The sequence below is a fragment of the Carica papaya genome, chromosome 6, assembly GCF_054855325.1.
Source record: "Carica papaya isolate Zhongbai chromosome 6, ASM5485532v1, whole genome shotgun sequence".
Taxonomy (NCBI): domain Eukaryota; kingdom Viridiplantae; phylum Streptophyta; class Magnoliopsida; order Brassicales; family Caricaceae; genus Carica; species Carica papaya.
Genome location: NC_142314.1, coordinates 31,842,754 through 31,869,915, shown reverse-complemented (window position 1 = coordinate 31,869,915; position 27,162 = coordinate 31,842,754). Strand labels below are relative to the sequence as shown.

At 34.5% G+C, this 27,162-nt stretch overlaps 1 protein-coding gene across 1 annotated transcript; it reads right to left on the bottom strand.

Annotated features, from left to right (window-relative positions):
- Positions 1–10,462: 10,462 nt before the first annotated feature.
- LOC110825152 (benzyl alcohol O-benzoyltransferase-like) lies at positions 10,463–12,692 on the bottom strand. Its single transcript, XM_022055614.2, has 2 exons — positions 12,059–12,692; positions 10,463–11,485 (listed from the first exon to the last, which is right to left on the bottom strand). The coding sequence occupies exons 1-2, from the start codon at positions 12,503–12,505 to the stop codon at positions 10,544–10,546; spliced, it is 1,389 nt and encodes a 462-aa protein (XP_021911306.2). The 5' UTR covers positions 12,506–12,692; the 3' UTR covers positions 10,463–10,543.
- Positions 12,693–27,162: the final 14,470 nt, after the last annotated feature.

Here is a 27,162-nt window from a genome sequence, read left to right as displayed (position 1 = left end):
AAAAAAAAATTAATTTTTTTAAATAAACTATATTATTATTTTTGGAATGGATAAACATGAGGAGAATGTTAACACTGAAAGTAAAAAATACTAGAGATTTTGGGAATTAGGTTGTGATTATGTCAAATAATTAGGTTTAATAACTTATATTTGTTAGGGTGACCTATTCAAAATCCTTTCACTAAATGTTTTAGGTAATTTTGCACGTCATTCAAATTCTTCGTATGAATTACTAATCCATCTTTAATTAAATTTAATTGTAATAATTGAAAAATCAAAAATTAAATTAAAAAATAATTCTAGGAATATAACTTATGTTTCTTTCGTTATAGTATTTTTAAACAAATCTTATAGAATAAGTTTTAATTTTTTTATTAATGAGAGTGAAAATAGTGATTATAGGATAATTATGAAACCTTGACTAATATACCTTGGAGATCGTATTGTTTGTTGACCATGATTCAAGAAGATAATCACGTTACTATGTATCATTTTAATACATATTTATTGAAGGATTTTTGGTTGATACTTCCTACAAGGTAATGACTAGAAAAAAAATGCATAATGATTATTTTTTGATAAATTATTATATATTTACCATGATATGACAAACCATAGGAGCCTTAAACCCCCCCAAATAGGTAAGTCGTGGGAAAATCATTTCTAAATCCACTGAGGATCAAGAAAGAGTAGAAACCTTAATATAAGTAGAACGAATATTGAGCAGTCAAGGAGTCGAATAACCATCTAAGATATTGATGGGTTTTAAAACTCCTCGTGGGATTTCTTTTAGGAAGAACGAATACCCTACCTATTTAGTTCCTAACAGAGTCCTCATAAAAGTTGCAATAATGATTCTAAAATCTTAAGAGTTTGAATAACCATGTCCTTGGTGAATAGAGACTCGTTCTCCTGAACGAGAAAAGGGACATTTAATTAAAACTCTTTCTTGTAAAAGACCTTTCTTTTAAAAAAAGAAAAAAAAATCCTAGGGACATGTTTGAAAATGAAACTATTAATGTGATAACCCTAGAATATAAGTTTCCCTCCACTTAAAAGAAACATAAAACTGATTAGATACAAATACATTAGGATAAACTCTTATGATAAATACCATCAGAATGGCGTAGCGAAAGTGTGATTAGGACCCATAACCCACCACACATGAAATATTTCTCCCTGATTTGACAACGGGAAATTACTAATGGGATAAACATGAGATTCACATCCTAAGATTATACTTATGAACAATTACATGAAAATGACAGAAGACAAAAAAAAAAGTATAATACCTAACCTTAAAAGAACTCTAAAAAAAAATCAAGTTTTCTCACTACTAGCAAGACTATTAAATGATCTTTCACTTAAGGAACTCCTAATAATTGTCTATGATAACTATAGACTCCATAACTCACTACGTACTTTCAGGGGAACTTTAAGAAAGGCTAATCAAGTAATAAATGTTAAATACATATATATATATGTCAAAAGTCAGTATAAGTGAACCAAGTATAATAAGAACCTTATAATGAACCCTAATATTACCATAGACTGGTTACAATACGAGATTATCTGACCTCATTACTCTTTCATCCAGAAAAGACCTCAAATTTTCCCAACTATCGATAAAGTTATGTTCGTTGAATCTGACCAACCATGAAAAAAAAAAAGAGAAAGAAAAAGACAACTGTAGATCCAATACGATTATTACTAAAATTCATATGACCTAAATTAACCACACTAAACCTTCATTAGCCATTTGTCATTATGTTTTATTCTCAACACATAGCTAAACATCTTAAGAAAAGTCTACTTGATCAGAAACTCTTTATTGAAGGACCTTGTCCCTCCTAAATTAAGTTCCTAAAGAAAGAATATCTCTGCTAATATGTTCTAACAACAGAACCCTTAGCCTAAATACCCCTCACATATTGTTTCCTTATTCTTAAATTGGAACATAAAATTTGTAAGTTATACAAATACATCAAGATGGATCCTCAAGTAGACACTCAGAAATTAAATTTTAAACACACAGAAGAATGTTTTTTAAACCAACAAGGAATAAATGAGAATACAACAAACTAACGAATCATATCTTGGGGACATACCTAAGAGTAATCAGTTGCTGTATTGGGAAGTAAATGTGTAATATTTAACCCTTAGAGGATTAAGGAGGCTCAGTTAACTGATCCCACATTAGTAGTCATCCTAAAGGACATAGAATAGAGTTTGAAGCCAGAATTTCAGGTTTCTAAAAATGAGTTGCTTAGGTTTCAAGACAGGTTGCGCGTTTCTAATAATAACAAGTTACAATGAAATAGTATGATAGAGGCTCACAGCTTGAAGTTCACTATACATCCAAGTAATACCGAAATATAACAAAACATACGACCCTGATTTTTGTGGAGTAGTATGAAAAAAAGGATATTACTGAGTTTGCCTCTAAGTGTCTTACCTGCCAACAAGTTAAAGTAGAGTACAATGACCAGGTGGGCTACTTTAATCATTGTCAATCCCTAAATGAAAATGAAAATATATTACAATAGATTTTGTGATGGGATTACCCAAAGATTGTTTAGGCCACAACGCTAGTTGAGAAACTATGAAATGACAAACCTATTGGACAAGTTGACTAGAATTTACATCAGGGAGATAACTAGACGACATGGGGTTCCTGTATCGGCGATATTAGACAGAGATCCTATATCTACCTCTAGATTTTTAGAAAGCTTTCAACAAGTCATGAGAACTAAGTTATCTTTCAGTATAACATTTCATCCTCAAATAGATGGTCAGTATGAAAGAACCATTCCTACATTAGAGACATACTGAGATTAGTGTTTTAGATTTCGAAGGCCATTGGAATGATCATTTGTCATTAATAGAGTTTACCTATAACAACAGTTATCAAATAACATCGGCATGACCCTTATGAAGGATGTATGATCAGTCCTACAGATCACCAATTTGTTGGGAGAAAGTAGGAGATAAAAAGTTGATCGGTTCGAATCTAGTAGATAAAACCACAATTAAAATCACAAAAATTAGGAAAAATATCCAAACATCTCAAAATAGATAACAAATTTTATGCAAACACCCGAAAGAGGAATTTAAAATTTGAGGTAGGTAATTGCGTTTTTCTTAAAGCCACTCCTCTCAAGGATATCGCCATGTTTGGAAAGAGAGGGAAACTAAACTCTCAATTTATTGGACTATTTGAGGTTTTGGACATGATTGATACGTCTGTTTACAAGATAACATTGCTACTAAAACTATTTAAAGTTCATAATGTCTCCCATGTATCCATGATGCGTAAGTATAACCACAATCTCTTGTTAGTCTTATCCTTCAAGCTACTTCCACTTTCAGATGATCTATTTTATAAAGATATACCCATCCGCATCTTAGATCGAAAGGAAAAGGTCATTCGCAAAAAAATAATTTCTTTTGTCAAAGTCTTATGAAAAAAAAAAATACTATGAGGATGAAGCTAAGTAGGAACTGGAATAAGATTTTAGAAGCTAAACACTCTCACTTATTTGATGTGTTACAGCAATTTGGAGGTTCAAATTTTCTTTCAAGGGGGGAGAGTTTTAATATTCATGATTCAATAAAGTGTAAGATTTATTTATACGACATTTTACAATTTAAAAATAAATAGATTAGTAAATTAAATATTGAAATCCACCAAAAATGTGGAAGAAAGTAAAATAATCAATTTAAGAACTTTTTAGAATTAAATTTTGAAGTCAGGGTCATTTGATAATTAAAAAGGACTCATCTGTAAAGATTTTAGGTGACTATGGGACATTTTACAATTTTAGAAAAATAAGCCATGCAAGTTGACTGACTCACCGACGTGACTAATCAGATCGTGTCGCGTGACAATTGTGACATCAGATGCTCCACGCGTGACTGCCACGCTGGCGATCCGCGGGCTACCAAGTGCACGACCCTGATCCCATCGCGAGCTAATCCAACGATTTGCGCAATAGATGGCCTCGATTTGTTAGGAAAATATATGATGGTCAGAAGCGCTCATGGATAGAAATGCTATAAATACCCTTAATGATTCCCCCCCAATCGAACGACCTCCATTGCACCACGCGAGCTCGATCGAACTATTGGGATTAATCAAGGAAGGGTATTTAAGATTCACTATTGTTGGCCCCAAAACCGTAGCCGATAGAGGGTGACTACAGAAAGAAATAGGGGACACGGAAGAGGGTTACGATCGGCGGCTGTTTGGGACAGCATGGTCAGCTTCTGACTTCGGTAAGAATACCTTAATCCCTCCCTCTATGACGGTTTAATCGAAGTCATAACTGAAAATAAGAACGAATTTAAATTGTTTAATTATTATTTGATGATTGGATTCAAGGTTGCCTATGGAGAAAAATTAGTTTGATTTTGTTTTTCCAATTTATTCATCTTATTTTTATTTTTATTTTTTTTTATTTTTAGTTTTATTTTTATTTATTTTATTTTCATTCAGTTTATTATTATTATTTATCTACTTATATTTTATGAATACTATTGTACTAATTATATGAAGAGGAATTGTTTTGATGTATAAGCTGTAAACATGTGTCGATGATTACAGTGGTGCAGGCATGATGGGGGGTGTGTGTGTGTGTGTGTTGTCAATTGGTTGGGTGAATCGGGACATAAACTAATGTTGTAATTTGGATGTGAATCTTCTTGTTTAAATACAAATCTTATATTTTGAATAGAAAAAGAATAAAATCTCAAGAATACTCGAGTTACTGGAGTTGAATAGATTGAAAATGGAATACGAATAGAAATAATTTTAATCGAAGTCTTAACCCAATAAAATCAATCTAACCATATATTGTTGTTTATTAATCTAATTATAGGTTACCAATGAAGCAAAACTTTGATGTCTTGTTTTTAATTGTTTTATTTTATTTCATAAAATTTTATTTTATTATGATGTTCTATATATTTTATTTCGTTTGAATCAATCTTATTTTATTTTATTCTACTTTATTTTGTATTATTTGAATCTAAGTTAACTTATTTTATCTCATCATGTTGTATTTTATGGTAGTTTATTTTTATTATATTTGTTTTATCCTATTTGGTGATTATTTATCCTTCGATACCTATCTAATTACGAGTTACATATTCTGACATTATTTTTTATACATGCACTGAATCTCAATGATTGAAAATGAAAAGTTGTATGAGCTTGATTAGATATATGCACATTGCGGAGTAGGTTTGCTGATAAAAATAAAATATGGCAATGAGATGAATAAAATCATTACCGATATCAGGGGGGAGTATATAGGGTGATGATCCCTATTGTAGATATAATCCTCAGTCGTACGGTGCTAGGAAGTCTCATACTGAACGGGATCGTGAGATTGTTAATGACGCTCTTACTGGACATGATATAGGGATAATTGATAAAAGCAGCACTCATATTAGATGGGGTATGGAGTGACCGATACAAGTGGCGCCCATTACTAGATAGGGCGTAAGGACGACTGATACTTGTAAAAGAAATATAAGTATCCACGTGTATGAGGAATCCCTATGGGACCCAAAGATACTGGTAGAAGAAAATAATACTAAGATATGGGAAAGAGAATGATAAATAATTGATCGTATTTTTACTATGTTTCTGAATATATCTTGATGTTTGTGTATGAATGTTGTTTAATAAAAAAATAAGTAATAAAATGGTTTTCATAAAAAAGGAAGGGTGCGACCGCACTAATATTTTTTTTAATTAAAAGTGAGTACTCCATCGGTTATTTTACAGTTTTCTACTACCCTTTGATTATTATTACGGTTGAAGGTTTTTTTTTAGTACTCTTAATGAGCTAAATAGCTCACCTTATTCTTATTAATCATTTTATATCAAGACGATTAAGACTTAAATCATGAACAATTAAAGATTAGTTAGGATATTGTTTCACTTTATTCTGTGAGTTGATTGTTTACTTTATAGTGATAGTTGTTTTAGGCCATAAAATGGGTTTATAGGATATTTTGAGTTGATGTGTAAAGGATGTACTGTTTAAACTTTAAAATTTTATTGTGCTATATAATTTTAGTAGTACATAGTGTTGAGCACTTAGAACCCGAAATAAGGGGTTCAATTTGTTACAAATACATCCTTTGTGACTACATGTATGACCATATATGTGTGTATGCGTGCAAGATTATGATTGTGTGAGTAAATATAATGTATGAAGGTGTTGAGTCACTGTAATTAACAGTATCTTCGATCAAAGGAGGGTGGGGAACGCCAACAGTGCAGCACCTGCAAGGTGTTCTCTGGCACACTAAGTTTTCATATGCTCCAAAACTAGGAGTGTTGTGTGTGTGTGTGGCTCGTCTATCTAGGTCGATGAGTGAAATCTCAAATTGATTGTGTAACGGCCCCGGAAATTTAAATGAAATATATGTATTAAAAATGTCAAATGCAGAAGCGTAATAAAAATTTTGATTAACATCCCTTACACAATAACCAAAACGTACTCAAAACATGAAAGAACAAACTAACTAAAAGAGATACTCGAGATAAGAACTATAAATATAGCTATGGAGTCTTTAGGCGTCCCCTTCGCCGTCTTCCTGCGGAACAGGCTCGGGAACAATGTCTTCCTGATCTGAAATGGTTAAATAAGGAATGAGCTACACCATCCCAGTAAAGATATCACACTATCTTACCGCCACAGAAGTAAAGGTGGGTAGAAAACAAAAATAACAAATGGAGTATAATTTATAACAAACTCGTTTATCAACATAAAAACATTTACTGTCCACTTACCTCAGTGAGATCCATGAAAACGACATATGAAAGCAATAACATTATTATCATCATGAAATCATATAAACTGTATAACATAATACTTACCACGCCTTTGCATTTCAATCATTAAACAACATATTTTCCTCATTTACCAGCCTACTAGTATCCATGTGGATCCATAGGGGTCCCGCTACCCGTGAACCCTTAACATTTATAACCTGATTCTAGGGCCATCCCCATACCCTGTTCGGTATGGGCGCCAAAATCATGAACCTCAATACCCCGTCCGGTATGAGGGTGAAACGGGCCGTCCCCATACCCCATCTGGTATGGGCGCCAAAACACATAAGGTCTCCATACCCCGTCCGGTATGAGAGACCTCATTCCCGGTAGGGTTCCCTACGGACCCGGTCCGTCCACCATCTCCTAGGATATCTAGTAGGCTGTCCACATTATTTATTTATCAATTCACATAACCTTTTTGCCATTTTTTCTTGATCTCAATCATCCAATCATACACAATATGTAAACCAGTAATTGACACCAAATAAGACAATACAGTACCGGGTTCACCATAATACAAACCATAATAAAAGAAACCATAGTTCATGCATACGAGATTATAACATAATTACATCAAACATCATGTTGCATTTAATACTGGAAATTAGATCAAACAATAACAGACCAACACTGTATCAGACTCGGGCTCCATTGGCAACCTTAATCAATTATACATTTATAAAGTCACACAGTACAGTTTAATTATTTATTTAACTTTAATACCGTGATAGGAAATAGGGTGAGGGGTCCTTATGTTTTTCGGGGTCCGAATTCGACTCTACAGTGCGCCTACAGGCTGTCCCTAATTTTCTTAAATTTTTTGCCAGGAAACTGAAACGCACTACCGGTACCTGCACGTGTCCCAAAAAATTCTAAATCAGACCTAAGGCCCCCTTTGGCCAATATTGCAATTCCGACACGGCGGCTCTGCCATGCTCTGGCGACAGCGCCGCCGCTTGCGGCGGCGATTCGCCTCGGGTTGGCCGTTTTCGACCGAATTACGAAAAACTGAAACTTACCGGCGGTGGTGCTCTCGGGTGCGGCGGCTCCTCCGGCATGAGTCGCGTTTTGATGTTTGGCTCCGATCAACCTATAGAGAAAAGAATGGTGATCACAGTGGTATAAAATTTGCATCGAACGGAGGCCGAGAAGGGCGTCATCGGAGGCAAAAATCGAAGAGGGACGCGGCGGCGCCGCTGGGCTTCGGCTGGGTTTTTCGGCCTTTTGGCCGGTGGTTTGGCTCCGGTTTGGCCATAGGCGGACTCAGCATCAAAAAACGAGCAAGAGGGAGAAAATTTACCTCGATCGAAGGTCGAAAACTTCCCCGATGCGGCGGCGGGTGGCTGCGGCCGGCTCCTCCGGCGTCTGGTTCTTCTTCTCCGGCGAGGCACTGGCAACTAGGATTTTTGTGGTCAGGTGTGGGTGGGGTTATTTATGCCCTTTGTCCTTTAATCACAACCATCCATCAAGATTAAATATGGACCGTTCGATCGCGATTTAATTGGGATTAAATCTGGGCCGTCCATCGCGATGCAATCTGGACCGTCCGTGCTCGCGGAAACGGATCTGGGTCGTCCGATCGCGCGCACGCGAGTGCCTACGTGGCCCGTTCCCTGGTCAGCGTTGCCTTGCCACGCGGCGGGTCCTGGTTGGCCGGGGCTGCTGACCGGGCCGCTGACGTGGCTGCTGACGTGGTACAACTTTTTTAAATTACGTTTTGACCCCCGGTTTCCGATTTTCTTTTCAAAAATACCTCCAGAATCCAAAATTTCACCTATTTTTTCCAAAATCAATTTCAATTAAATCCAAATAATATTTTTACCCAATTTTATCATTATTATTATTTTTATTTTCATAAAATTAAATTAAATTAAATCAAATTAAATTAATTAAAAATAAAAAAAAATTCAAATAATTACAAAATAAAAATAATAACACTTAGGTGTTACAGATTGTGTGTTATGTCTACAGTTTGTAGCAGAATATCCCAGATGGGAGATGTATGTGTGTGATCTCTCTAGATCGTTGCGTATATACTTCTTAAGTGATTCTTAAACTTCCTAATAAGGGAGGAGGGTGTGAATGCTAACAGTGCAGCACTTGTAGGGTGTTCTCTAGCACCCGAACATATTTGACATGCTCCAAACCTGGGGGTTGTGTGTGTCTGGCCTACCTATCGGGGCTGAGGGGTGAAACCTTAAATGGATTGTGTGTTATGCCTAGTGGTGGCAGCAAAATATCCTAGATGGGATGTGTGTATGTGTGTGTGTGTGGTCTCTGTAGATTGTTGTGTATATACTTGTTTGAGTGATTCTTAAACTTCTTAGTGAATGGAAATGTGAACAGTGAGGATCAGGATATTTTATAGAGTGTTTTGGTATAGAGTGAGGAATAATTAATGAAAATTTTAACAAAGTAGTGAAATTAGTTAATTGAAGGTTAATAACCAGAATCTAGGTATGAATAGGACTTGAAAGAGTAGAAAATTGGTAAACAGTGTAGGATGTTGGAGTGTAAGGTGATTGAGAATTTGGTGTACTAATTTCTATTCGTTTGGTTTGAATTTCTAAATTTTACTTACTGAGTATCTATAGCTCACTATTTAATTATTAAAAACAAGTTAAACAGAAAGAAGATCAAGATGTGCAGGAGACATGTCACAATACTTAACACGTATGGTTACGTTTCTAGTTAAAATACAATTATCTTCATAAGATACCTTTTAAATCAATAATCATATACCGAATTAGAGATAGATTTCCTTCTGGGCAAGGCTCACTATTAGAAGGATACGGGAATATAGTTATTTATAGAGACGTATAAACTCATATATATTGATGTGTCTTAAATTTTGAGAATATTATACATATATATTTTGTGAGATATTTTATATTTATCTTAGTGGATATTTTATGTACATTTTGTGAGATATTTTATGTTTATCCTAGTGGATATTTTATGTATATTTTGTGAAATATTTTATGTTTATCTTAGAGTATATTTTATGTATATTTTGAGAATATTTTATATATATTTTGTAAAATATTTTATGTTTATTTTAGTGGATATTTTATGTATATTTTCTGTGATATTTTATGTTTATCCTAATGAATATTTTATATATATTTTTTGTAAAATATTTTGCATTTATCATAGTAGATATTTTATGTATATTTTGAAAATAATTTGTATTTATCATGAGAAATATTTGATATATATTATGAAGAGTTTTGTACAAGTAAAAATCTCACAAATCTTTCTATATATAGGTTTGCTAGTTTATTACTGATGTATTTTTAACTGATTATAATATAAATTTTTTTTGTCGATTCTATCCGTAGATGTAGATATACTGTCGAACCACATTAAATTTTATATATATTTTTTTATTTTGATATATTTTATTGTAATGGTGCGTGATTTAGGGATTAATTTCTACAACTTAAAATTAAGCTTTTCCTCAATGAGTTATTCATGTGTCTACTTGTCCTATGAGTTGTATGACAAGGAGATGAGAACATAGTGGGAGGACACCCAGCCTTTCTTTGAGGCATGGCTCGTCAGATCTATAAACTTAAAATCATATATATATATATATAAACAAAAACTAAGTTACATATCCAAATTCGTGCAAATATACATTCCAAACAAAATATACATAACCATAATACATCTTAATTACTCACTCATATTTCACATGGCTGACACAATAAACACTGATTTATTATTTTCTTCAGAAGAATCAATTGGTTCATCTTTCAAAATCTCATTCAGTAACTTCACGAATCTCTCCATAGCCGGCGCTGGCAAGCATAATGGCGCAAGAATCCCCTCCTCTCCCTTCTTATTCTTAAACGTAACATAGAAGCTCGCCACTCCCAGAATCGCTTCGACTTCACTCATCGCCGGACCACCATACACTGGCTCACCCCAGCCGAAGTCTATTGACCCAAATCCAGCTCGGGTCACGTCACTCACCAGGTAGCTCCGAACCACCGTGAAATGCGGCCGAGCCTTCACCACCATTAAATCTGCCACCGATCTCATGTACTCCTCTGTAACCAACCCTTTTGCTTTCTTCACTAACTGTAAAGTATACCCTAATGGGTTTGCATGTATTTTCTTTGCTTGACTTATAGCAACAGCAAAAGCGAACCCATTACCATAATAACCAGTGGGTAATGGTGGGTTGAATTTAGTACGGGAGTTAACGATGCATATAATCCGCATTTCTTCTTCCGGGTCCGGTTGGAGGGCGATGGTACGACAACGCCATAGACACGCAGTTAGGACTTCGAAGTTGGAAGAGCGACGAAGGTGAGGAGGGAGGAGACGACAAATGGCGGCCATTTCAGTAGGACCGAAGAAGAAAGAGCGGTGGATCATGTCATCGACAGGGATGATGGTGCCCTTAATGTCCTCCACCTCGTCATATTCATGGTGAACACAGGTCACTCGCGGCGGGTCTCTCGCGGTTAGTAAGTGTCTTTCCCAGACGGGTTGGACAGAGGGAGAGTTTGCTCCTCGGGCCATCTCCGCCACAGCAGTCATGAACTGGACGAGACCAAATGCATCGCTCATGGTGTGGTTCAGGCGGAGAGCGAAGATAAAGCCGCCACACTTCAGGCGTGTAACCTATTGTATTTTTAAAGAAATCAAAAATTAAAATTCAATTGTATATAGTTGAATACTTTACATACATATATATAAATCAAAATTACTGAGTAACTTGTGCTAAAAGGCCAACTACATGCGAAGTTGGCATGACTCTAACAGGATACCATCCATTACATGAATCTTGTTATTTTTTTTAAATATATATGTATATATATATAAATTACTTAATTTATGCATAATTAATCAATTGATATACTTTTTAATACTTAGATTTTTTTTTAAGTTTCATAGTTTAAAATCTTTTTTATAAGGTGGAGAATATATTGTTAGCATGACTATTTTTTTCATGAATATTTATTTAAAATCTTTTTATATTTGAATATATAATAAAAAACCCAAGATTATACTTACTTGAATTAATAATTATCTTCTTTTTAATAATTGAATTAACAATTAAATGTAATTTTTAAATTAACAATTAAAAATCATTATAGTATTTATATAATTTAGTTTTATAAAAAATGAACAAAAAAAGTTTAAAAATTAAAAAAAAAAATTATTATTTAAAGAAAATAAAGAGATTATACTTACTTGAATTAACAACAGAGGAGTGCCCAGAACTGCAGATGAACCAGGAACATCATAAAGAAGCTCCCCTAAGCCCGGAAATAGAGGTCGAAGATCATCACCAAACTCACCAAGCGTGACGTCAGCATCAGCTTCAATAAACAGAATACCTTCTCCGGTGCACTCCACAATAAGTTTCCGGCCAGGACCTTCATGGAGACGACCGGCGAACGGGTAATAATGCACCAGAGTTTCTGCCAATGCACGTCTGATAACCCTAGCTGGATCCTTGTCGTGCATGGAGGGATTGTTTCTGTAAAACTGAATTACAGGAATGTGAAAACGAAGACCCTCTTGATCGTCGATGTCGGAGAGCAGTTTTGTTTCGTGAGGAGTTGGTTTTGCCGGAGTTATCAGCTCTGGCTTTTGCCTTCGAACGGTGAAGACGAGAGAGCTGGGTTTCTCCGCCATCGATGTATTTTCAGAGAGAGAAAAAGGAGATGTGTGTGTGTGTGTGTGTATAATGATAGGGGTTGTATGATATGAAGGATAAAAGGTGAAGAATTAGGAGGTGTGGGGATTATTTATAGGATTAGATTGGGTTAATCATCTGAGAGTGAAGTTGCAGTGTGAATTTCTTGTTGGGTTATGATTCTAATAAAGAATATCTTGACTACTTGTGTGTGAGTGTATGTATATATATACATATTATATTTTGTAAAATTTGGTATTTTATTTTTTACAAGTTTAATATATTTAGTTACTTTTTTTTTTATATGCAATTTATTAGCAAGGTAGAGTTGATTTATAAATCAAATTGATTATAATTCAATTTTTTTTATAAATTGGGACCATAGATATTATTATATTCTTTAATGAGATAGTTGCTACTTACATTGCTTTGGGTATGGATATTATTGAATTAATTTTTAAAAAATTTAATTAATTATACTAATTAAATCTAATAATACAAGTAATCTATATAGATAGTTTAATTAGTTAATTAATATAAAAAAATAATTAAGTCTTTTTACAAACAATAAGGAAAAAATTTAAAAAATTAAGAAATATATATATTTTTCTCTTTTCCCTTGGCGGATTTTAAGTAAATTTGTATGTATATATTTATAAAAAACTTAGTTTTAGAAATAGACCTGAGACTAAAAGAGGCAAAAACAGAATATAATACTTAATGTTTGTATGCATCAATATATGAGGTATATGAAAGGACATGTGGGAAATATAAACGCCCACGACTTTGTAACTTAGTGATATAAAATACAGGATATATATATATATATGTATATGTATATGTATATGTATATGTATACATATATGTTATTGAATTTTTGCCCATATTTTTACTGCATAAAATTAATCTTTATGTTCTCTAAATTGATGGGTTCTTGTGAAAATGGTCAAAACAGTACAAAATAGTTTCTTTTTTTTTAAAAAAAAAAATTTGAGTTTAATTTCAATTTTAATTTTACAGTATGTAAAAAAAAAAAAAAAGATAAAACTTTTGAATAAAAATAATATTTTAATTACAAATTAATTCTATGTCTAATTTAAATTATAGTGTTCTTGATTTTTAACTTTTGTGGGTGTTATAATGTGTGAAGATAAACTTGAAATTCAATTTTTTAAAGACTTTTAAGATGAAATAAAATAAATTGATATATAAAAATAATAATAATTTAATTTTAATAAAAAAATTAAAAATATAAAATTTTAAAAAATAAACTCTTCCATTTTCACATTAAAAACAATACATAGACCAATCTAGTATTTCCCAAAGTTTTTCCTTTCTTGAAATATCAATTACTTGTTTTGTATTTGAAAGTATGAATTGATAGTATTTTAAGTATTAATCAAACATTGTAAAAAAAGGAAAATAATGAAACTTTTAAGAAATCTAAACCAAATAAATTGTATAATAATCTACAAATTAACAACATAATTTTCATTTTAGTTTTTTTTTTTATAAAAAAAATCAGTATAATCTTGAATTGGAAATTAGCCAGTGTGATAGCAACGGTTACCCGTTGATTAAGATCGTTCCTTGATGATCTAGTTCAGCCAATCTTCAATCTTGGATGAACTCAACAACATTGAGCGTATCAAACTCAACACCTTTGAATTACACCAAAAGAAAGAATTATGAAAATCTTCTAAGTAACCCAACCCAACCTATTTGAACCCAACAACAGTAGGTATATCAAACCTATCACCTTTGAATCAGAAAAAGGTAGAAAAATTAAATTACTGTTACCCACCCCCAAATCCAATGAACCCAATAATAATAGGTATATTAAACCTATCACATTTGAATCACAGAAAAGAAAAAAGAAAAGGCCAAGGTGTCACAACTAGGAGGAAGAATCCTAGTTGATAAACCTAATAAGTTTTGCAAGCAACTTGCAAGACTCAAACTAGCTCAAAGTAGAATGCATCCCTATTTATAGGTCATAGGGAGCATGAAATCCAAAAGTAAATTACTTAAAATTAACTTTGGAAATAGAAACTAATAAAGAAAAATTCAAGACTAATTAATGACTTGGGATTCTAGTCTTCTTTGAATTCATTTTTCCAAGGCTGAATTCTTTTTACTCCATGCTGATTTTCCATCATCCAATGAAGAGTTTTAGTACTTTTGAAGACACCAATCTTGTTCATAAATGATCAGATTTGTTGATGTCCTTCAACTTCAAAGTCAAACCATTATTGTTGACTAGAATTGATAAAAGAGTGTAGTCTTGAACCAGCCATGCTTTTGCACTAATTTTAGGCCATATTATGGGCCAAAATGATTGTCTTGATCAACCCAATATGATCCATTAGCCCTTATTGGCCCATGATCTAAAATTGTCATGAAATTCACAATTATGGACTTCGCATTGTGGGCTTTGGAGCATTCTAATGAAAGACTTGTGCTAATCAAATTCTTTAAGGCTTCTTCCATTTTCTTTCTTCTTGAACGTGTCATTGGACTAGCAATGTTGATCAAATTATCATCTTCACAAACTTGAGCTTTCTAATTAGCAGCATTTGAGCTTTTGTGCATTTGATCGCTATCAGTTCTCACCCCCTTAAAAAGATTCGACCTCGAATCGTGTCCTGCATCATTTTCAAATGGAGAGAGATAAGAAACATTGAAAGTATTACTAATTCCAAACCCACCGGGCAAATCCAACTTCCTTCCTCATATGAACCCAAACCTAATCTCCGGGTTCAAAGACAACTTCCTTTCGTTCACGATTGATCCTTGTAGCAACTAGCTCACTTTTGTGCTTCAAACGTTCCTGAACTTTTTTATGCAAGCTCTTGACTATCTCAGCCTTCTTAACCCCATCTAGATTCAAATATTCCTTTATGGGCAGAGGAGAAAGATCTAAAGGAGTTAGTGAATTAAAACCATAAACAATGGCAAAAGAAGATAAACATGTGGATGAATGCATAGTTCGGTTATATGCAAATTCAGCAATTGGTACACAATCCTCCCAACTCTTGAGATTCTTTTTGAGGATTGCCCTTAGGAGTGTACCAGGAGTTCGATTTGTCACCTCCGTTTGTCCATCTGTTTGAGGATGACTTGTGGTTGAAAACAGCAATTTGGTTCCCAATTTTTCCCAAAGTGTCTTCTAAAAGTAACTCAAGAATTTGACATCTCTATCGGACACTATGCTTCTAAGAACCCCATGTAGTCGAACCACTTCTCTAAAGAACAAATTGGCAACATGCTTTGCATCATCCGATTTTCTACAAGGAATAAAATGTGTCATTTTAAAAAAACGATCAATCACAACAAAAATACTATTAATACCTCGTTGTGATCTAGGCAGCCCTAGAATGAAATCTATGGATATGTCAATCCAAGGTGATTGAGGTATAGGCAGTGGAGTGTAAAGTCCGTGAGGAAGGGACTTGGATTTTGCTCGTTTGCACTCAACACATCCTCCATAAAGCTTTCCAACGTCTCTTTTCATGTGTGGCCAGTAGAAATGTTCATTCAAGATATCAAGAGTTTTAGAAATTCCAGAATGCCCCATTAATCCACCACTATGTGCCTCTCGTACAAGTAACTCCCTTAAAGAGCAATGTAGAATACACAATCTGTTTTCTCTAAATAAGAAACCATTATTTTTGTAGAACTTATTAAAAGCTCCATTTTCACATGTTTCAAAAATTTGAGAAAAATCAGAATCATTAGCATACAATTCTTTAATGTACTCAAATCCCATGATTTTTGCATCTAAGGTAACAAAAAGTGTGTACCTTCGAGAGAGTGCATCAGCAACAATGTTTTCCTTACTCTTTTTGTACTTCACAGCATAGGGAAAAGTCTCAATGAATGTTATCCACTTAGTATGCCTCTTATGCAAATTCTTTTATCCCCTGAGATACTTGAGAGATTCATGGTCAGTGTGGATCACAAACTCTTTTGGCATGAGGTAATGCTGCCATGTTTCTAATGCCTTCACAACAGCATAAAGCTCCTTATCATTAATTCAAATGAGCTCCTTTCAACTTTTCACTAAAGTAAGCAAGTGGTCGGCCTTCTTGAAGCAAAATAGCACCTATTCCAATTCCTGAAGCGTCACATTCAACTTCAAAAATTTTAAAAAAATTAGGCAAAGCTAGAACGGTTGCATTAGTCAAATCATGTTTCAATTGATCAAAAGCTTTTTGTTGTGAATTACCCCATTCAAACTTTACATTCTTTTTTACCAACTCATTAAGAGGGGCTGCTTTTGTTGAAAAATCTTTAACAAACCTTCGATAAAAACTAGCAAGCCCATGGAAATATCTTACCTCAGTCACACTTGTTGGAATTGGCCAGTCAAGAATAGCCTCAATCTTTGCTTCATCAACTCTCAAACCATTAGCACTTACCACATAGCCAAGGAAAATTACTTTTTCCACACAAAAAGTACATTTCTTCAAATTAGCATACAACTTTTCTTCACGCAAAGTAGCAAGAACAAACTTAAGATGCTCAATATGATCACTCATATTCTTGCTATAAATCAGAATATCATCAAAATAAACAACCACAAATTTTCCAATGAAACGCCTCAAAACATGATTCATCAATCTCATGAAAGTGCTGGGGCATTAGTTAAACCAAAGGGCATAACAAGCCACTCATAAAGACCAAATTTTGTTTTGAAGGTCGTCTTCCATTCATCACCTTCTTTTAATCTAATTTGATGATATCCAGATTTCAAATCAATTTTTGTAAAAATGCATGCACCATGTAACTCATCAAGCATATCATCTAATCTAGGAATTGGATGACGATACTTAATGGTGATTTTATTAACAGCCCTACAGTCAATGCACATGTGCCATGTACCATCTTTTTTTGGAACTAAAATCACAGGAACAGCACAAGGACTTAGAGACTCACAGATTTGTCATTTAGATAACAATTCATCAACTTGCCTTTGAAGTTCTTTTGTTTCATCCAGATTTACTCTATATGCTGAACGGTTTGGAATAGTTGCATCGAGTTGGAAATCAATTTGATGCTCAATACCTCGAATTGGAGGTAATCCATCGGGCACTTCCTCGGGTAGCACATCTGCAGAATCATTCAAAATACCAACAATTTCTGAAGGCAAATCGTTAGGTAACTCATTAGTAACCAAACAAGTTTCATCGTACAAAAGCATAATCACTAGTTTGTGAGAATTTATGGCCCTATCTACATCTCTTATGCTAGCAAAGAAAGCGCCTTTTTTCTCACTTGCTTTTGGCTTTTTCTCAACACACTCCTTAGGCTTTTTCTCAACATACTCATTAGGCTTTTTCAGCTCACTTTCATATTTAAGCCTTTTTTCCCTCATTCTCATGTGATCTTTATGTACTTTGCTGGGGTGTCAAAGGTACAAGAGTATAAGCCTTTTGTTTGTGAACAATTCGGTACTTGTTGTATCTGCCTTCATGATTAGCTTCACGATCAAACTCACATGGTCGTCCAAGTAGAATATGACCTGCACTCATTGGTACTACATCACAAAGAACTTCATCCTCATATTTACCAATAGAAAATTTTACCATAGCTTGCCGATTCACCCTTATTTCTCCACTATCATTGAGCCATTGCAAGCGGTATGGTGCAGGATGCTTGATCATTGGCAACTCCAGCTTGTCTACAAGATAAGTGCTTACACAATTAGTACAACTTCCACCATCAACTATAAGCATGCATACCTTATCTTGCACTTTGCATCTTGCATGGAATATGTTGTGCATTTGGGCCTCTTTTTCTTGAACTTACATATTTAAAGCCATCATAATAACAAGAACTTCATCACCACTGAATTCACATTGATCACCTTCATCTTCACATGAATTGGCTTCTTTTTCATCTTCCCCTTCACTTTGACTCACATAAGATCCATCATCAAGTATAACCATGGTTATAGAATTAGGACATTGAGAAGCAATATGCCCATTTCCCAAACATTTAAAACATGTGAGTTTAGAAATAGAAGAGCTCTTACTTAAACCATCCTTTAAAAAACTCTTTGGCTCAAATTTCTTGGATTCTACCTTCTTCACATCATCCTTTTTATTCACATTATTTCCTTTCTAAGATGATTGAGTAGAAGAAAACTTACTTGAACCACTCTTCTTCTTTAATTGCTTTTCTACCTTCTCAGCCATATGAAGCATTTCCTCCAAATCCATGTAATGCTGCAATTCAACAACATCAGCAATCTCCCTTTTCAAACCACCCAAGAAACGTGCCATAGTAGCCTCGGGATCTTCTTCAATATTGGCTCTGGTCATAGCCATGTCTAACTCTTGATAGTACTCCTCCACACTCCTTGATCCTTGAGTTATGCCTTGCAACTTATTGAACAAGTCTCTATAGTAATGAGGGGGCACAAATCTCTTCTTCATTACTGCCTTCATGTCCTTCTAAGTGCCAATAGGTCGTTCCCTATTTCTCCTTCTAGAGACATTCAACTTATCCCACCAAGTTAGTGCATAACCTTGGAATTCAAGATATGCAAGTTTTACCTTTTTTTCTTCCGAGTAGTTGTGGATTGAAAAGACTTTTTCCACCTTTACTTCCCACTCTAAGTATGATTCGGGATCATTTCTGCCTTGAAATGTAGGAATGGTCATTTTGATGCTTTTGAGATTGTCATCAACTCTATCTCTATTCCTTCTCCTCCTACTTCCTTTAGATATTTCGGATTGAACCTCTTCATCAGATTCATGCCTACTTGCATTCCTTTGCAAATTTGCTTTGAGTTGATCCAGGCACTCCATCACCGTCTCCATTGTTTGATTGAATTGTCTCAACAATTGTTGTCTCCAAGCCTTTTGTTCAAAGCTTTCTTGTGGTGCCTCCATTTCTGTTGTATCCATAGGAAATGAAAAGTTTAAATACTCACACCCTTGTTTCCCTTCCTAAAATGTCACTCCCCAAATGTAACTCTCGGCTTAATATAGTGGGGGATAGATTCACTCATTTCTTACCACTCTTTTCCTTGTTGCAAGCCTTTAAGAATTTGTTCAAGTTTTACAAATGCTAAAATAGCACTTACTAAGCAAAAACAACTAGAACAAAGAAGGACAAAGTGAATAAGGAAAATCAAGAAGAATGAAAGAAAAAAAGAAAGAAAGAAAGGAAGAACCGATTCAAAGGTGATGAAACCTTTAAAACAAATGATGTTAGTACTTCCAAAGATCAAATGAATCAATATTTTTTTTTTCACGGCTACTTTTGATCAAATGAATCAAGAAAAACTTACCTCTGATACCAAAAATGATAGCAACGGTTACCCATTGATTAAGTCCTTGATGATCTAGTTAAGCCAATCTTCAATCTTGGATGAATTCAACAACATTGAGCATATCAAACTCAACACCTTTGAATTACACCAAAACAAAGAATTATGAAAATCTTCTAAGCAACCCAACCCAACCTATTTGAACCCAACCCAACCTATTTGAACCCAACAACAGTAGGTATATCAAACCTACCACATTTGAATCACAAAAAGGTAGAAAAATTGAATTACTATTGCCCACCCCTAAATCTAATGAACCCAACAATAATAGGTATATCAAACTTATCACCTTTGAATCACAAAAAGGTAGAAAAATTGAATTACTATTGCCCACCCCTAAATCTAATGAACCCAACAATAATAGGTATATTAAACCTATCACCTTTGAATCACAGAAGAGAAAGAAAAAAAGGCCAAGGTGCCACAACTAGGAGGAAGAATCCTAGTTGATAAACCTAATAAGTTTTGCAAGCAACTTGCAAGACCCAAACTAGCTCAAAGAGACTAGTAAATTAAGGAAAACCCTTAACAAGTATATAATTTCAATCTCATTTTTACAAGTAGAATGCATCCTTATTTATAGGTCATAGGGAGCATGAAATTCAAAAGTAAATTACTTAAAATTAACTTTGTAAATAGAAACTAAGAAAAATTCAAGACTAATTAATGACTTGGGATTCTAGTCTTCTTTGAATTCATTTTTCTAAGGTTGACTTCTTTTTACTCCATGCTGATTTTCCATCATCCAATGAAGAATTTTAATACTTTTAAAGACACCAATCTTGTTCATAAATGATCAGATTTATTGATGTCCTTCAACTTCAAAGTCAAGTCATTATTATTGACTATAATTGATAAAAGAATGTAGTCTTGAACCAGCCATGCTTTTGCACTAATTTTAGGCTAATTTATGGGCCAAAATGATTGTCTTGATCAACCCAATATGACCCATTAGCCCTTATTGGCCCATGATCTGAAATGATCATGAAATTCACAATTCTGAACTTCGCATTGTGGGCTTTGGAGTATTCTAATGAAAGATTTGTGTTAATTAAATTCTTCAAGACTTCTTGCATTTTCTTTCTTCTTGAACGTGTCATTGGACCGGCAATGTTGATCAAATTATCATCTTCACAAACTTGGCCTTCTTGATTAGCAACATTTGAGCTTTTGTGCATTTGATCGCTATCACAGTGGTGACATAATCAAATTTTGGGATGAGCTGACTCTAGTTTAAAGGATCGTTTTCCTTTCATTTTTACAGGTGGGGATTGGTGTGTGTAGGTGGGAAAAAAGCCCTTAAGGACTGTGAGGTGGAAGAGTATTGCAATCTGCTTTAATTTACTAGCTGGCCTCAGCCTGGGGAACGGGAAGGACGAAATGATATGGAAACTGAGCAAAGATTGAATTTTTTTGCTTCGCTATCCTCTTACTACAAGCATTTAGCTAGTCGGGGGATTGGAGAGGTTAGCTATTTCCCGCATAAACAAATATGGAGGTCGAATGCTCCAACTAGAATGGCCCTTTTGTTTTTTTTGTTTTTTTTTGCGTGGAAAACTGTCAGGGAGTGTATTTTAACTATTGATATGCTTAGAAGAAGGGGGAACATTCTAATTAATAGATGTTTCTTGTGCAAAAAAAGAGGAGACTTGTAATTGTAATTATATTTTGCTGTGGCGCCCTGCTGCCAATGATATTTGGCCTATGGTTTATAAATTATTGGGGTTAAATTGGGCGGTGGCTGGAAGAATATTTGGTCTATGGATTACAAATTATTATTGGGGTTAAACTGGGTGGTAGCTGGGAGTGTGAGGGAGGAGTTGTGCGCTTGGGATCGGGTGTGTAAAAAGAACAAAATAATTTCACTTTCTATTTTTTGGTTTGGATGGTTTTGAAGGAAAGAAACTTGAGAGCTTTTAAAGATATTATGAAAGAATTTAGTGTTATTAGAGATACTTGATCCACTCTTTTGGTTCTATGTTTTTGAGCTCTTTAATATTTTGATTGATTTGTAATTACTCGTATATAAAATGTAACTATTTGATATTTTGTTAATAATACTCTCTTACTTTTATTTCCAAAAACAAAAAAAAAAAAAAACTCAATATAATCATAGAAATTTCAAGAGGTTCAAAATGGAAATTTTCTCAACAAGAAACTAAGCACGTAAGAAGGTCATCTTCAATGATTAAAGAAATTTAATTATAGACGCGTACATGACGGAGGGTGGTCCACCGGTGTGCAGACCATTTTCTATCTTCCTTTAAATTCATACACAAATATTTAAGACACATATACATACATATATATATATATACATTGATTTTAATGACCCTTTCCTCTATTTACATATATTATCACTATCTAATCACTGGGTAGGATTTTAAAAAATAGAATTCACACTTAACAACCATTCTAGTCCTTTTCAACAATATATAGGTATAATATTTAGTTACATATATATATACATTCATATAAATATATACGTATATTTTTTTTGAAAAAATATATCATAACATAACATATATCTGTTTTATACATTTAACTTTCAACTATCACTTTTGCATAAATGAAAAAGTACAACCTAAACTAAACTTTATATACACACACACATATATATATATATATACACACACATCATATAAATAAAATAGATGTTTTAATGAAAAATAAAGTTATTCTAATATTTAACTGTGTACAATATATTTATTATTATAAAATTAACTAAAGTAAATATATATCTTAATTATATATATATATCAATTCCTATTTGTAAACACTCAAAATTTTAAATTTGAAAATAAATTTATAATTTAAATATGAAAGTAAATACTAAAATTAAAATTTATATTTTTTACACAATAATTTAAAATGATCAATAAAATTATGAAAATATTCATTCTAAAAGACAACAATAATTAAAAAAAAACAAATAAATAAGTATTGTATGACAACCTTCACTAATACTTGAAAGAAGTTTGGGTGTTGAACTACTCACAACCCTCTTACTGATCGAGATCTGAATCTTGATCTTGTTAATCTGAAATAGTTAATGAAATAATGAGCTACACTAACCCAATAAAAATATCACACTAATCACAGATAGAGAAAACTGAAGATTGGTAAAAATCATAAAAACAACAAATAGAATTATTGCTTTAATTAAATGCATTTATCATAAAAACGTTTGTTTGATATATATCATTATGAGTTTTCCAAAAACAACCTATAAAGAGTTATATCTATATAACTTTTCATTTTCACACATATGAGAACAAGTGACGATAATTTTCCTTTCTTACCTGCTTACTGGTACCCATAGGGGTCCATAGAGATATCCTTATACTTGTGAACCCAATATTAAATTTTAACAATTAATTGATCGTCCGCATATCCCGTCCGATAATGGGTGCTAAACATTCTATCGCCTCAATACCCCGTCCAGTATGATGGTGAATCATATCTCCAAAATTTTTCCAGTATGGGACTTCCCAGCCTTGTTCGACTGATGTGACGTTCATGGTAGGATTTCCTATGTACTGTGTCCGTTCGCCTTTTCTCTAAGTACCCAATAAATCTTTCACATAAAGATTCTCATCAAGCAAAACAAATAACAAACGCATACCAATATCTCATATTATATTTACAGATTAATTAAACTACATTTATGCAAACGATATAACTTATCATAAAAGGAATCGAGTAACCAGATAACCAAATAAATCAGATAAATCGATAAGACCATTGAAACTATAAATTAAGAACATGCATAATATGATAACAAACAAGTAAGACAGTACAGGAAAACAAACAAAAAATCAGAACAATCATGAACTAACCGATTCTGTCTCCACTAGTGACATATAATTATTTTTAGGATTTTCTAACTTTTAACAAAAACACAAAATTATACTTGTTAAGCCTCAATTTACCGTACTAGGGAATAAGGTGAGGGATCCTTACTCGAATCGGTATTTCGAGACGTCGCGCTGTATGCTACGCCTCTTAACGGTTATTGGATTTCCTGAATTTTTTCTGCGGAATCCAAAACACTTGCACGTATATAAAAATACTCCAAAAATCTAAAATCGGTGCCCAAAACTCTTTTAGTCGATTTTGGAATTCTGGTACGGTGGCGCTGTCGTGCTACGGCGCTGGTTCCGCCGCCCACAGCAATGATTCGCCTCAGCCTGATCGATTTTGGCCAATTTTACACGCACCCCAGCAAAAAAATATGTTAGGGGCTTCGGTTGGCTGGAAAATCACCAAAAACACCTAACCTACCAACATGATCACTAGGTGCGGTGGCTCCGTTGGTCCTTCTTCGCGACTGGAGTTCTTTCTTCGGCTAACCTATACAGAAAAGGAAGTTGAACACAATGATCAAAAAATCGCGTGAAACGAGAAACAAGAAGAAGCTCATTGGAGGAATTTTTGGGTTTTGGCTGCGACGGCTCCACCAAGTTATGTCTACAATTTTCGGGTCACCTGTCGTCCCTCTTCCTCTAATTTGGCCACAGAAATGCTCGAAATCGAATTTCGAGCAGATAAGAAAATTTTTACCTTTCTTGGCGGTCGACGGTAGCTCCGGTGCGACGGCGGTCGACCTCCTTCTCTAGCGCCTGGTTCTTCTTCTCTGGCGGAAGCTGGTGGCTAAGATTTGGACTCCCATGCGACGCGAAGTATTTATGTCTATCCCATGTTGATCTGGGCCATTCATCGCAATTGATCTCATCCGTCCGATCGCGTCTAAAGAAGAAAGGAATCTAGATCATTCATCGTGATTAATCTCGTTCGTTCGATCGTGCCTAAAGAGGGAACAAATCTGAGTTGTCCATGCACGCGGGATCGATATTGGGCCGTCCGATCACGGGACACACGGATCGCCCGCGTGGCACTGCCGTCAGCGTGTCTATTCACGCAGCGTGCTCCGGTTCGTCGGAGCTGCTGATTGAGCGATTCTATGTAGCCGAATTTTCTCTATTTGTATTTGACCCACTATTTCTAATTTTTCTTTCAAAAATCCTATTCGAATTCAAATTTTCACTCATTTTTCTTCAAAATTGCTTTCGATTATATCCATACCTATTTTTTTCAATAATTTAATAAAATTAATTTATAAATAAATTTTTTTATTTATTTTTTAAAATTTTCAAAATTGATCTTGAACAAAATTTCGAACCCGGGTATTAAACCATCTGTCATACAATTATTATTTTACCCTGAAATTATCATAATAACTCCTCAACAGTTAAGATCAATTTTGCATGCATTCTGGTTAGAAGCTCTTGTATTTGTTCCTGTTTAACAATCATTATAATATATAATAAAAGAATGAGCTACGTAGCCCAATAAATATCAATTTAGAACTTAAACCAACAGAATTAAAATATGCGTAAATAAATCCCCCAATTTCCTCGATAACCTTCTGCACACCGGTATTCTTCAACATCCAGTCACCCTCACTTCTTCACTGCCTAAAGTTCATTCTCCTTCAAGTACCTTTCACCCATTACGATATCCTACCAGCAACTCTTATTATCATTCCGGGCTATATTCTCTCTATTTCCCTTTCTCTCAACTCCTTTTTTATTTATTTATGTTATTTTCTTTCTCACTCTGTTGATCTATACTCATGCAATCCAGTCAAGTCAACTCTCTCCCCATTTCATTTTTCTCAGTCTATTCCTCCTGCATTTACCCTCCCCAAACAGATCCATCAAGTCTTATTTCTCTAGGTTTTCCCTCCTCCTACAATTTACCCTTCCCAAACAGATCTGTCAGATATGCTTTCTCTCTGTTTCACTCTTCTCTATTTCTCCCTCCTCCTACTCTCATCCATCACTGGCAGACCCATCAAGTCTGCACTCCCTCTTCCTTTATTTCCTTTCCTTTCTTCAATGGTTTCCCACCTTCAACCATACCCACCCCAAACAGTACATTCTCAAGGCATTCCCCAGTCTTATGTCCACACACAACCATTTATCAGAATCATGTCACCTAGCCCCACCACACACCTACATCCACAACATCACAATAATCACAGAATTAAAAATCATCACAGGCAGTCATTATTCATGCATTTCACACATAAACACAAGCAATTACATACACTGAAACATACGCAGAGCATAGTCCTGCACAATGATTCCCACTTTCGAGTTATAATTAGTTCCGTGGCCTTGAGTGTCGCCGCACACACACGTGTATGTATACCTAGTATTACAGCCATGATTATATGTCAGGGATGTACATCAACCTCACACCTATTTCTGCTTCCATATTTATACACTCCTCATAATACGCTGCATAGTTGGCCATATTAAATTAAAATCTATGTTCCCCATCAGTCCCTCCCCATTCTCACTCTGTTTCCGTTGGTCACTGTCAACCTACTTCGTATGTTCTCCCTATTGTAGTGCTTCAACCTAATCATCATGCATTTTCCTTTTGGATCTCCTTCTACATATATCCCAAAATCTAAATCACCTCCGTTACCTCTTTTGTTGGTGGTTTTCTACTTGATTTCCACCGATCCAGTTGGCTTAAATCAAAGAAACCGCTTATTAGTTCTGCTTGATTTAATTTTCAACGGTTCCCGCTCTAACAGCGGCGTTTTTCCCATACCTCAGTAATCTACCGTATTCACTCCTTATTCAACGCTTCCCCCTCCATATTTATCTTTCATTCTAAATATTCCAAAACATTCACACCATTAACTTAAATTTGTACACAAAATAAACAAGGAACTCGCAAGTAATTTCATCATTCCACGATATAAGAAATTTATTCACACTATTTCAAATCCGGGTTATAAGAGCAAATCGATCTTACCTTATCGGTTCCGGTGATGATATTGGATCGTGATGACGGTCTTCTTCTCCCTGAGCTCTCTTCGCGTCAGAGCTCGTACGCCGAAATGGCTTTCTGCTTCCAGCCTTTCGCCGGACGCCCTCTTCCTTTGGTGTCTCGAATCTCACTTCTCCGCTCTCTTTCTCCGCCACTCTCAATTGCGGCTAGTGTCCGAACCGTTAGATGCCAGGAATAGATCAGGACCGTTGGCTTCCTTGCTTCTTTTTAAATTCCCAGATTTCCCTTCTCTTTTTAAAATCTTTACCACCTAACCCCTACTTTATTTCCATATTGCCCCTCTCCTTTCAAAACCTTTGCGATTTGGTCATTTCTTTTAACCTTTTGATTCCAATAAATCTTTACAAAAATACTCCCCCATACACCATTCGATCTTCGGGATGTCACATTTTTAACCTTGGTAAGCTTAGATTTTTAAACAAAACCATAATTAAGCTTAACCCAAAT

Coding starts and splice junctions, on each gene's coding strand:
- LOC110825152 (XM_022055614.2), bottom strand. CDS start 12,505: ATGGCGGAGAAACCCAGCTCTCTCGTCTTCACCGTTCGAAGGCAAAAG. Junction 11,486..12,058: donor CTCCTCTGTTGTTAATTCAA/GTAAGTATAATC, acceptor AAAATACAATAG/GTTACACGCCTGAAGTGTGG.